At 43.6% G+C, this 11941-nt stretch overlaps 2 protein-coding genes across 4 annotated transcripts in view; both read left to right on the plus strand.

Moving 5' to 3' along the window:
• LOC118387822 (protein strawberry notch homolog 1-like) overlaps window positions 1–6175 on the plus strand; it is a 29386-nt gene extending 23211 nt beyond the window's left edge. For all 3 annotated transcript variants that reach the window (XM_035776577.2, XM_035776578.2, XM_052504641.1), the window contains exons 26-32: window positions 1797–1871; window positions 1972–2118; window positions 2399–2493; window positions 2624–2710; window positions 3509–3723; window positions 3880–4073; window positions 4276–6175. In XM_035776577.2, coding sequence (XP_035632470.1) covers window positions 1797–1871; window positions 1972–2118; window positions 2399–2493; window positions 2624–2710; window positions 3509–3723; window positions 3880–4073; window positions 4276–4418 — 956 coding nt within the window. In that variant the 3' untranslated portion in view covers window positions 4419–6175. The remainder of the gene's footprint in view (window positions 1–1796; window positions 1872–1971; window positions 2119–2398; window positions 2494–2623; window positions 2711–3508; window positions 3724–3879; window positions 4074–4275) is intronic.
• Window positions 6176–7232: 1057 nt separating this feature from the next.
• LOC118387823 (cyclin-dependent kinase 2-associated protein 1-like) lies at window positions 7233–9398 on the plus strand. Its single transcript, XM_035776579.2, has 4 exons — window positions 7233–7400; window positions 7986–8101; window positions 8251–8377; window positions 8532–9398. The coding sequence occupies exons 1-4, from the start codon at window positions 7334–7336 to the stop codon at window positions 8597–8599; spliced, it is 378 nt and encodes a 125-aa protein (XP_035632472.1). The 5' UTR covers window positions 7233–7333; the 3' UTR covers window positions 8600–9398.
• Window positions 9399–11941: the final 2543 nt, after the last annotated feature.

Raw genomic sequence — 11941 nt, forward strand, 5'->3', positions numbered from 1 at the left:
TGTGCGGTTTTGTCACACAACGCAATGCTACAGAGGTCTCCAGTTGAGGGAGCGTACAATTGGCAGGAATGTCCACCGGAGCTGTTGCCAGATAATTTAATGCTAATTTATCTATCATCAGCCGCCTCCAACGTCATTTTAGAGAAGTTGGCAGTGCGTCCAACCGGCCTCAACTGTAGACCACATGTAACCACACCAGCCCAGGAGCTTCACATCTGGCTTCTTCTGGTGGATTTTCTGAGACCAGGCACCCGGACAGATGATGAAACTGTCAGTTTGTACAACCAAAATAATTTATGCAAAAACTGTCAAACCAAATCAGGGAAGCTCATCTGCGTGCTCGTCGTCTGACTGCAGTTCGGCGTCGTAACCGACTTCAGAGAGAGAATTCTCACCTTCTCCAGTTTGTGCTCTTTGAGGATGTGTCCCAGTTTGAACTATACCGGGCAGATGGCAGACAGCATGTACTGCGTCGTGTGGGCGAGTGGTTTGCTGACGTCAACGTTGTGAACAGAGAGCTCCACTGCCACCATGGGTCAAGGCATAAGCTACAAAAACAATGAACACAATTGCATTTTATTGATGGCAATTTTATTGCACAGAGATACCATGACGAGATCCTGAGGCCCACTGTCGTGCCGTTGCAATCCCCATGTTGGCACATAATGCACGGCCCCATGTTGCAAAGGATCTGTACACAATTCCTGGTAGCTGGAAATTTACCAGTTCTTCCGTGGCCTGCATACTCACCAAATATGTCATCAGTTGAGCATGTTTTGGATGCTCTGGGTCAATGTCTACGACTGTGTTCCAGTTTCCACCAATATCCAGCAACTTCGCACAGCTATTGAAGAGTGGGACAACATTCCATAGGCCACAATCAACACCCTAATCAACTATGCAAAGGAAATGTCGTGCTGCATGAGGCAGATGGTGGTCACACCAGATACTGACTGATTTTTCTTTTTCTGTGAGCAACATGACTGTATTCCCAGTCATGTGAAATCCATAGATTTAGGTTCTAATGAATTTATTTCAATTTGACTGATTTTCCGAGTAACTCACAAAAATCTTTGAAATTGTTGCATTTTTGTTCTGTGTATTTCTGGTGCGCCTTAAATTCTGTTTTGGTGACTTTTGACATTTGGTCGAGAGCAGTGTGTGAGAGAGGGAGACTTGAGTGTCTGTCAACTGAAGAGTAAAGAAGGGCTCATGCAGTGTTTTCCCCTTATTGCCACAATCACATGCAGATCGTTATGTATAATCCTCCAGCCAAATCATAGGTAGGCCTTTGCAAATATGAGCAAATCAGCGATTCTTTGCCGTATTCTATTATACCGTGTGAAGTTAATTCAATATGTGTTGTATTGTGTGACTATCATTGCCAGGAGTGTTGTGGCAAATGCACATAATGTTGAAAAAATAAGAACAAGCGTCCGGGGAATCGCGATACAACTCGGTATTGTGATACTTGGCCTGGTATCATATCAATAGTCAAACGTTTGTATCGTGACAACACTACTTAAAGTGCGTTTCTTTTTGTACGTTTTTCCAGTGGAAATTGTTAAAGGTATTCCTTGATGCTGAGTCTCGGCATCATTCTGTTATTGTGGATTTGCCCATCCCTATTTTGAGCCAGGGGAATTTGCATTCTCCTGCTTGATACTGGGGATTCTTTCATAGTGTCTATCCACACTTGAATGACTCAGCCCAAAAACTGACTTAACCTTTCTGGTGTGTGGCTGTGGTCTTACTTTCATCTGGCGTGATCTGGTCTTCATCCTGTTCTCTGGCAGAGATCCGTCATGGGTTGATCGGAGTGGGTCTGATCAATGTGGAGGACCGATCAGGGATTCTGTCTCTGGACAAAGGTGAGACTGGCTTGAACTTTAAGCCTTGTCAGATTACAATAGGAAGTCTAAGATTGTATGCTTCTTGCTGTACATAACACTTTTCCTCTCTCCTTCCCAGACTACAACAACATAGGGAAGTTCCTGAACCGTATCCTAGGGATGGCAGTGCAGGAGCAGAACGCTCTGTTCCAGTACTTCTCTGACACTCTGGCAGCTGTCATACAGAACGCCAAGAAGAACGGACGCTACGACATGGGCATCCTGGGTAAGACTGGAGAGGAACTTTTTTTTCCTTTTTTTCTCCTGTTAAATCAGATGAATGAGGGACTCTACTGGGAATGAGGGACTCTACTGGGAATGAGGGACTCTACTGGGAATGAGGGACTCTACTGGGAATGAGGGACTCTACTGGGAATGAGGGACTCTACTGGGAATGAGGGACTCTACTGGGAATGAGGGACTCTACTGGGAATGAGGGACTCTACTGGGCATGACACCTGCAGTATTATACAACTGATTAGAATGGTGTTTATCTTGTCTTGTAGACCTGGGTTCTGGGGATGAGAAGGTGAAGAAGATTGAAGCCAAGAAGTTCCTGACTCCAGGCTACTCCACCTCAGGACATGTAGAGCTCTACACTGTACGACTGACTGTTGTTTTTCCCACTAGGCGACAACAGAAACTGGTTTAACCTGGAATTCTTATCTTATATCACCAATGGACTGGTAGCCATTTTCCATGTTGTAAATACTGTCTCTAATGTCTTTCAGGTGAGTGTGGAGAGAGGCATGTCCTGGGAGGATGCTACCCATGCCTGGGCCGAGCAGAGTGGACCAGATGATGGCTTCTATGTACAGGTACCAAAAGACCAACAACTTTCATGTCTTCTCAACTGAGTTTGGCAAACTTTACATACATCAGGGATCATCAACTAGATTCAGCCACGGGAAGATTTATTTTTTTCTTGAACTGCTGGTCAGGTGGCCGGAACGTAATTTGAAATTTGTAGGGCTTCCTGAGTGCCTCAGCAGTCTAAAGCACTGCATCGCAGTGTTGCGGCGGCACTACAGACTAGGGTCCAATCCCACACAACCGGCTGTGACTGCGAGTCCCATAGGGCGGCGCACAATTGGCCCAGCGTCGCCCGGGTTAGGCAAGGGTTTGGCCGGGGAGGGGGGGTGTGGCGCGCTTTACTTGGCTCATTGTGCTCTAGCAAGTCCTTGTGGCATGCCGAGTGCCTGCAGGCTGACATCGGTCGTCAGGTGAATGGTGTTTCCTCCGACACATTGGTGCAGCTTGCTTCTGGGTTAAGCAAGCGGGTGTTAAGAAGCGCAGCTTGGCGGGTCATGTTTCGGAGGACGCTTGACTCGACCTTTGCCTTTCTCGAGCATGTTGGGGCATTGCAGCGATGAGACAAGATCGTAATCATGAAATTGGAGAGAAAAAAGGGAGTAAGAATTACAAAAAATAAATACAAATTGTAGGCTGCGAATTGGACGCAAGAAGCCCAAACTAATATAATATTTGACGAAAGCATAATCATTTCAAACCTTGCTTACGTTTGTATATTTGTTTTGTGCCATAAAATGTATCTAAGAACATTGTAAAACAAAAAAACTCTAGTTGTAACACTGCTGTATTTGGCTGATTCCTAGGTAAGGAACAACAAGAAGACGGCCATCTTGGTGCAGGAGGTGAACAGTAAGAAGAGGCTGTTCCTGGTCTATAGACCTAATACGGGAAAACAGCTTAAACTGGAAGCCTACGCTGACATCAAGAAGAAGTGTAAAAAGGTGCTCTCAGATGATGCCAAACAGCACTGGATTGACCAGTACAAGTCTTCAGCTGAGATCTGCGCTCATGCATACTGGTAGGTGCTGTTTCTCCAATGACTGGCGTTGTAGTGGTGGTTTTGGCAGAGTCATCAAGTTCACTATCCGGCTTTAAGCTTTTACTAGTATAGTGGTATGAACTAGTCAAGAAAGAAGTGAATCGTGTGTTTATAAACCCTTTCTCCTCCCTCCAGGCGTGGTAACTGTAAGAAGGCGTCAGTGGGTCTGCAGTGTGAGGTGGGTCTGCGCTGCAGGACGTACTATGTGCTGTGTGGCTCTGTGCTCAGCGTGTGGACCAAGGTGGAGGGGGTCCTGGCCTCCGTCAGCGGAACTAATGTCAAGATGCAAATCGTCCGCCTCAGAACAGAGGACGGGCAGAGGATTGTGGGTAAGTTGATGCTGGAAGTCTTTGAAGAGTTTTGGGAAGAATATTTTCTTTTGCCCTTTTGAAAATGTTCACTTTAATGTGATCTACCAAAGTAGAAGCTGCTCTCCTCCCCAACAATTGAAATTTTAAATGAAGTTAAAATGAGGTTAAACTATGTGGACGCTAGCGAATGTGGTTATATCTTTCCGTCTCTTGTGTCCAGGCCTGATCATTCCAGCGAACTGCGTCTCTCCTCTGACCAACATCCTGTCGTCATCTGACCAGTCTCAGCAACTGGCTGTTCAGCAGCAGCAGAAGTGGCAGCAGCTGCACCCTCAGAGCCTCAGCCACGTACACAACACATAGCATGGGTTCATCACCCAGTCCGACCTGATGGGCTCCGACCCCATCTCTGCCTCTAAGCCCTGGGTTCTTGACCCGACCTGATGGGATACGACCATATTTCAATCTGGATCTCCACCTCCGCACTGTGGCACGACAGCAGCAGCACCACCCCCACCCCTCTTCTCCCTAGCTCCTTCTCCGTTCCTCCTGAGGAACCTGAGGTGCTGCGAGCGCTGAGTTGTGGTTCTCCCTGTAGCTTAACCGCGGTGGCAGTGTTAAGATTTCAGGGTTTATGTCCAAAGAAGAGACTGTCTCGCTCGAGGAGTTGGCTTGACTACTATTATTCCTCTGAGATTCAGAGCTGAAGATTTAGAAGAGGCTGTGGTGATGAAGGGGGGAGAGGACGCATGTCAGTGGAGAAGAGAGGCATAATTATAACGCCTGACTGTTTCTGTTTTCTTTCCTCCCCCTCTAAGCTCTGTGTAAATGTGCCCTGTGCTTTCTGTTGGTGACTTCCTACCACTGCCTTCTGTACTGAAAGCTGGAGTGGGCGTCACCTAGGTTTTTGTTTTCTTCTGGTGACCGGTCAGTGCTCAGGGGTTCGTTAAGCTTTAGTGACCCTTTTTTTTTTTTTTTTCATGCCAACTGACATTTTCTAATCGGTCTACCTGAGATGCATGACACATCAACTGCTTTCTTTCCTCATTTTAGTAATTACTCTCATGACTCAAGTCTTAAAATGCCACCCTATTCCCTAGATAGCGCACTACCTGTACGTTGTGCACCATATAGCTAATAGGGTGTTATTTCATTGACTAACAAGTGTATCAAACATGGGTGTATCCCGTAAACCTGCAGTTGTTTTTACAGCTTGACTATTAAGAACTGTGACCGTGTATGGTTTAAAATACCTGTTTATTTTCCTAAATTAATTCCTCTGCATTCAAAAGATTTCCGGGCACGGGCTGTTTTAATATGTGGCGTCAGATTCAACATCTTGTACTGTCAAACTCTACGGCAAACTACAGCAGATAACAATCCTGGAGTGGTATTATACAACTGTACTGTGAAGGTCATAGATCTTGTTTGTCGATACAAGCTGTTTAATACTGCTACAGTAAAAGTTAGTATTCAAGAAAGAGTTTGTTGCTGAATTCCAAACCGACCACTTGCTTCTTTCTACCTCCTGTATGTGCTGGCGTGGATTGGATAGGTGTATGCAATGTGGTAACGATAGCACCTTGGAGGGTGAGGTGGATCTCATTAGCATATTCACTCATATCTATCTGATCCTTTAGATATCCATGAAGTACCTAGGAGTCAGCGGTATTGAGTTTTTGGGGGTTGGGCACTTGTTCCCTCACTGATTCTGAACTGGAACCTAACCTCCATTCTCCACCAGTCAGTAACATTACTGCTTGGCCCCTGGTAATTTGACATCTGATTTCAGTTTTTCATCACTTGAGACATGATGCACAGGGGGGGGCTGAAGAATTTCTAAAAGCTTTTCTTGGTTTGGAGTGCTGTAATTAGTTATGACGGTCAGCCTGTTGAGTTGAGGATACTCCTTTTGGTATACCAATGTGTATATTGTCATATCTGGAAATAAGACGTTTTTTGCTTACATAGTCGTTTGTTAAACACTTGGACAGTGTTTCATCCTTGCACGAGTTGCACTTCGGACTGATTTGTACAAATAATCTGTATTAAATGATTTAACTGAGTGCAAGATTTCTACCTCTTGCATATGACCAATAAATCCAAGGAGAAAGTTTGAATCCAGTTTCACTTTATTTTTTTATTCCTGATATTTGTATATACTTATTGTTAAATGTTTTATGTGCTGTATGTACTCTGTAGTCATAACGGGATTTTGAGCTATTAATGAAAGAAGCATCACTCTGTGCCAATGATGTCACCACTACTTTTTTTGTGTTTAGAGCTCAGGCCATCACTTTGTGTCTGTACTTTCCCACAACTTCCTATAGATAATGAGGCTGAAAGTTATGATTGGGGCATAGAACTTGGCCGCTGCCGGTCCACCAATGGTCAAGCCTGACCGCGTCATCTCGAATTGGAGAGGCGTTACATCGTGTCAGCACGGGCCAAATAACACCGTGGTCAAGAGGACGGGAGAAAGTTCAGAAGAGGGGCTTCCAGTGCGCACATGCCTTGTAGTGGAGATGTCTGCTGTTAATAATTAGAGCAGAGGGGCATTCTGGGAGGGAAAAGTGTGAACAATGGATGCATTCCCCAGACAAAGACGGGTTACCTTCAATGTAGTTGGTTTTCTGTTTCATATCCTCTTCCGTTCTGCTGTGGTGGTCTACTACCAATTGGTGTTGCCGAGCAAAAGCAATACTGTTGCATGAGTCATCGTCTAAAGAACAGTTTAACTGGCTGCGTCTATATAGGCTAAACTTTACACACACCAGTATCACATGTAGGAGCTTTTATAGGCACATTATATTGTTTTAAACCTGACAATTTGTTTTTTCGGAGTAATGGAATTGAGACGAATTAATAAATGTTCAAGAAGTTCATGAAATAGTTGCATGGTCCATCCATTACGCTTCAAATTCGTCTAAAATGTAAGTTCCACGTGGTCCAGAGATATGGCAACAAAGTTGCTCATGTGTTCTGTGGAGCAGGAGGATTTACAGTGCATTTCAATAAAAAGTAGGGGGGGATCAACGTGAATTATTACATAAAGTAATTTTAAATATAACATTTAGGAATATTTTAAAATGTACTGAAATCTGTTTGAAACATTTTAGGGCAGATTATCCCAAATTGATTATTGTGGTGATAGAATATGTGCATTGTGGGTGTCAATATAAAGTGACGGCCATATTTGCCGGGTGCCGTTGCTGTAAACAAAAAGTGAGACAGACGCTTCACCGAATTTCGGGTCAAATTTATTTCTTTAATTTACTATGTCTCTCGGAATGTCTTACAAACCCAATGTCCACCAGCACATTCCAGGAACTTCCGGGAACCAGGGTAAGGGAAAAATATCGGTTAAAATCCAACCATCCAACCGCTAAATCGAGTGTTAAAACCGGGGTTTCGGAGAATACCTGCAGAAAGACTGTAGTTTTTGTCCAGTTATATATATAGGGTCAGATCCTGAGCGCTAGGCTAATTCATATCCGCCATTATTACTAATGTAAAAAAAAGCCCCATCCTCATATGCATCGGCTAAACAAGGGCAGAGGTGTGAAATCCCTTGTTTCGAAAAATAATACCCGTTCTGTGTCCTATTCTGTCCTGGAGGGTATCGTTACATTGTGACAAAAATGTATCACTTTGGCTTCTTAAGTCAGCCCTTTTCCGCTTCCTCCATGATATTCTCTCGCGGAGCTGTTGATTGATCTACTAGGGTATTATTTTATGACCCTTCGAGGACATCTAGTGTTTGACCACGCTTATTGCATTGGGAAGAACATGCCCACGACAACTGTGGGCATTGTTGGCGATGTGAACATGCAATATGTAGAATTTGTATTAACTTATTTTCCTCCTGTTTTATACTATCTGTTATCTGTAATATCACATTTGACCCTAGATGTATTTGTCTCCCAACAGTTGGAAACATCCTAGGAAACATCCAGTCTCCGTCTGCAGCCAACTTGGCCACTTTGCAGTCCTACAGGCCGCTGGTGAATGATGTTTACGCACCGCCCTCCTTGGGCTTCTCACAGGTACAGGAATTCACAGACCGAAAGACACCCACATTGCGTCTGCTACTTCTACAATGCAGGAAATAAAATTGCCATGTTATTAGAAATGAATTGTTACATCATATGTATCTCCCTTTGGTAATCTGTCTCTCTCTTGTCCCCGTGTGCAGGGATCCAGCGGCAACCAGGTGCCCCAGAGTAAGTATTCAGAGCTGCTGGCCATCATCGAGGAGCTGGGGAAGGAGATCCGTCCCACCTACGCCGGCAGCAAGAGCGCCATGGAGAGACTAAAACGGGGTAATGTGGAAACCTCTGTACTAATACAATACTTATATTGTGTGTTGAAACAAACTGCATATTCTAGACTATACAATAGTCCGCTTCTTAACTTGGTTAGAGAGTTATCAGTCAGTGAATGACTGTTAATTTTGGTGTGTCCTCTTCGCCAAAGGTATCATCCATGCCAGGGGACTGGTGCGGGAGTGCTTGGCAGAGACTGAGAGAAATGCCAGGTCCTAGCTACAGAAATATTACGCTCTCCTGCAGAAGAACCAACACCCAACACTCGCACTCACCATGTAAAAGACTGCTGCATGGCACATCCTCTAAAAATAGGAATACAAATTAAAAACGAGGGATGGTTAAAAAGGTCAAGAAAATGTTTCTGAAAGGTTAAAATTAGAGAAAGGGAGAGAGAGGGGACACCAGAATAGAATTCAGAATTAGAAGGATTTGTTTTTTTCTTATGCCCCATTTTGGGGTCACAGTTTCCTGTCTTCATATTTATAACAAATAGTGATTTTTGCATGCAAATGTACAGGTCAACCATGGCCTTTGTTTAATTGTAGACATTGCATGGCTTGTACAGGGTTAGACTAGGAGATGAACTCTTTTTTTGATAGACTTTGGTCTTAATTCCAGACCCTTTTAACACATGGGTGAGCAAGTGAAGGACAGAAAAGTGCCAAATACGATGGTTCATTCATGTTGAGGTTCTTTTTTGATATTAATGATAAATGCTCTTACTTATGTAGGAGTTAAGAACATACCGTAAACTCACTCCACAGCTAGCTGGAATTGTCGCTGATGGGAGCCATCCAAGGTGTACCTTTTTGTAATGGCTCAATAATCGGTTTGCACGTTTACAAGGAGGGCAGTCACGTGCGTTGAGAAGCAGATGATCACTGGTTCTAGCCCAATACGGGGCAATCGGACAGTGGAGGAAGCTAAGCTGTTAGCAGCACACTGACCTCTGTTACACTTGCATCTTTGTATGTATTTATTACTCAGTGTAATAAAATGAATTTTCAATACAAATTGTATTGTTTTGAAATGAATGTGAAAATGTGTTAAAATCATCCAAGTGGTCTCATAATCAATATTTTTCTCCTGAGAGTTAAGGTTCTATGTCCCCAGTTGAATAGATTAGGTTAAGGTTAAAGCTAGTCTTGGTTGAAAACAGGGAATATGATTGAGATAGCTGGGCAATAGTAGTACAGTAGACCCACTAATTTAGTCTTATCTACAGTGATTCATTCCTTGAACATTGCGTAACCCCTACAGCAAGACTAAAACAAGCACTATTTGAACTGTTGACGAACAAATACATGATGTAGTCTAGGATAATGGGTCCGAGAGACATTTGAGTATTTACCATAAATACAGGATTTAACTAGGTAAGACACATTCAATAGCTATCAATGTTACAATCGCAGACTGGGTTGGGGAGTAACTGGTTACATGTAATCTGATATTTTATTTTTTACTAACTAATTGTAACAGTTTAACTTTAGTCCGTCACCCTTGTCCCTACCCGGGCTCAACCAGGGACCCTCTGCACACATAAACAACTGACACCCACAAAGCATCGTTACCCATCGCTCCACAAAAGCCGTGGCCCTTGCTGAGTACGGAAACCACTACTTCAAGGTCTCAGAGCAAGTAACGTCACCGATTGAAACGCTATTAGCGCGCACCACCGCTAACTAGCAAGCCATTTCACATCGGTTACATAATCAGTTACGTTACCAGCAAAAATATTGTAATCACATTAGATACTTTTGAAAAACTAGATGATTACTTATTGGATTACTTTTAAATTCAGAAAGGGTGTTTGTCGAAAAAAAAATACATTGACACCTTTCCGTTTTCTCAATGACATTCAATTTATCATTGAAAAAAGGCCAAGTTTAAGTTTGTTCCATTTAAGCAATTATATGACCACAAGTCAGAGACCACTATGATGACACACCAAATGCATTTGATGGATCCTTTTTGTCTAATGCCTCTTTAAGAAATATTTTTTATTTTGTTATATATCATATGGTACAACAGCTGATGAAAGTAACACTGTAAACGTGTGAAAATTGATCAGTGTTATTTCCTGATAATACAGGGAAATACAATCTATATGCAGGACCTTGTAATCAGCCGGTTTGCATGGGCGGGAGTTTCGGCTTTCCATGGTGACATCACCGTGCAGTAAATTGGTTAATCAACAAATAACAAAGAGAGTTACAAACCTAAACCAATAACTCATTTTCTGTTTTTCCCTCCCCACTCAGACCACTCCCAGACAGTCTCAACATAATTCTTGCTTGAGAAATAGTTTTTTGCTAAAAAGTTATTTTTGTCCATTTTAATGAAAATCTATTACAGTTATGTACTTAATTGTTACCCAGAAATGATATAAAAACAGCTGTTTTGAGCCTTTCGACATGTGCAGACCAGCTGTCTGGGGTGTTTACGGACATATTCAACCTCTCCCTATCCCAGTCTGTTGTCCCTACTTGCTTCAAAATGTCCACCATTTTTCCTGTACCCAAGCAAGCTAAGGTATCGGAACTAAATGACTATCGCCCCGTAGCACTCACCTCTGTCATCATAAAGTGCTTTGAGAGAGTATTCAAGGACCATATTATCTCCACCTTGCCCAACACCAAAGACACACTACAATTTGCATACCTTACCAACAGATCCACGGACGATGCAATCGCTGTTGCACTGCACACCGCCCTATCACACCTGGACAAGAGGAATACCTATGTGAGAATGCTTGCTCCCTGTGTAACTGGGTCCTAGATTTCCTGAAGGTCAAACCCAGGTGGTGAGAGTAGGAAACAACACATCCATCACACTGACCCTCAAATAGGGGGTGACCCAGGGCTGTATGATCAGCCCTCTCCTGTACTCCCTGTTCACCCATGAATGCGTGGCTACGCACGACACCATCTCGATTTTCAAATGTACTGATGACAGCCTGTTTACCAACAACGATAAGACAGCCTACTGGGAGGAGGTTATAACCCTGGCGGACTGGTGCCAGGAAAATAACCTCTCACTCAACCTAAAAAACGCAAAGGAGTTGATCGTGGACAACAGGGGACAGAAGAGGGAGCACACCCCCATCAACGGGCACAGTGGAGAAGGTCAAAAGCTTAAAGTTCCTTGGCGTGCACATCACTGATGACCTGAAATGGTCCCACCACACTGACACTGTGGTGAAGAAGGCACAACAGCACCACTTCAACCTCAGGTGGCTGAAGAAATTTGGCAAGGCCCCAAGCAACTGTCTGTTCACTCTGCTACCATCTAGCAGACAGAGACGGTACAGGTGCAGAGCTGGGACAGAGACAGAAACCGTTTCTATCTCCAGGCATTCAGACTGTTGAACAGCCATCACTAGCTGGCTACTTGCCAGTTCACCTGCCCTGTAACATCTTGGAACAATGTCAAAGTAACTAGTGGAGATGTGAAAGTTGTTTATACTTTGGCTAAAACCTAGCTTTTATATTCGTTTATTTAGCTATACAAGCAAGTTAAAACTGCACACCTCTGAGAGCAAGCTATCTTGACCACCTG

Source organism: Oncorhynchus keta, unplaced genomic scaffold (genome assembly GCF_023373465.1).
Source record: "Oncorhynchus keta strain PuntledgeMale-10-30-2019 unplaced genomic scaffold, Oket_V2 Un_contig_20057_pilon_pilon, whole genome shotgun sequence".
Taxonomy (NCBI): domain Eukaryota; kingdom Metazoa; phylum Chordata; class Actinopteri; order Salmoniformes; family Salmonidae; genus Oncorhynchus; species Oncorhynchus keta.

What these genes read in the sequence shown, in the direction of transcription:
- LOC118387823 (XM_035776579.2), top strand. Translation starts at nt 7,334, where the DNA reads ATGTCTCTCGGAATGTCTTACAAACCCAATGTCCACCAGCACATTCCA. An exon ending in AGGAACTTCCGGGAACCAGG is followed by an intron (nt 7,401 to 7,985) that starts GTAAGGGAAAAA and finishes GTCTCCCAACAG; the next exon opens with TTGGAAACATCCTAGGAAAC. An exon ending in CCTCCTTGGGCTTCTCACAG is followed by an intron (nt 8,102 to 8,250) that starts GTACAGGAATTC and finishes CCCCGTGTGCAG; the next exon opens with GGATCCAGCGGCAACCAGGT.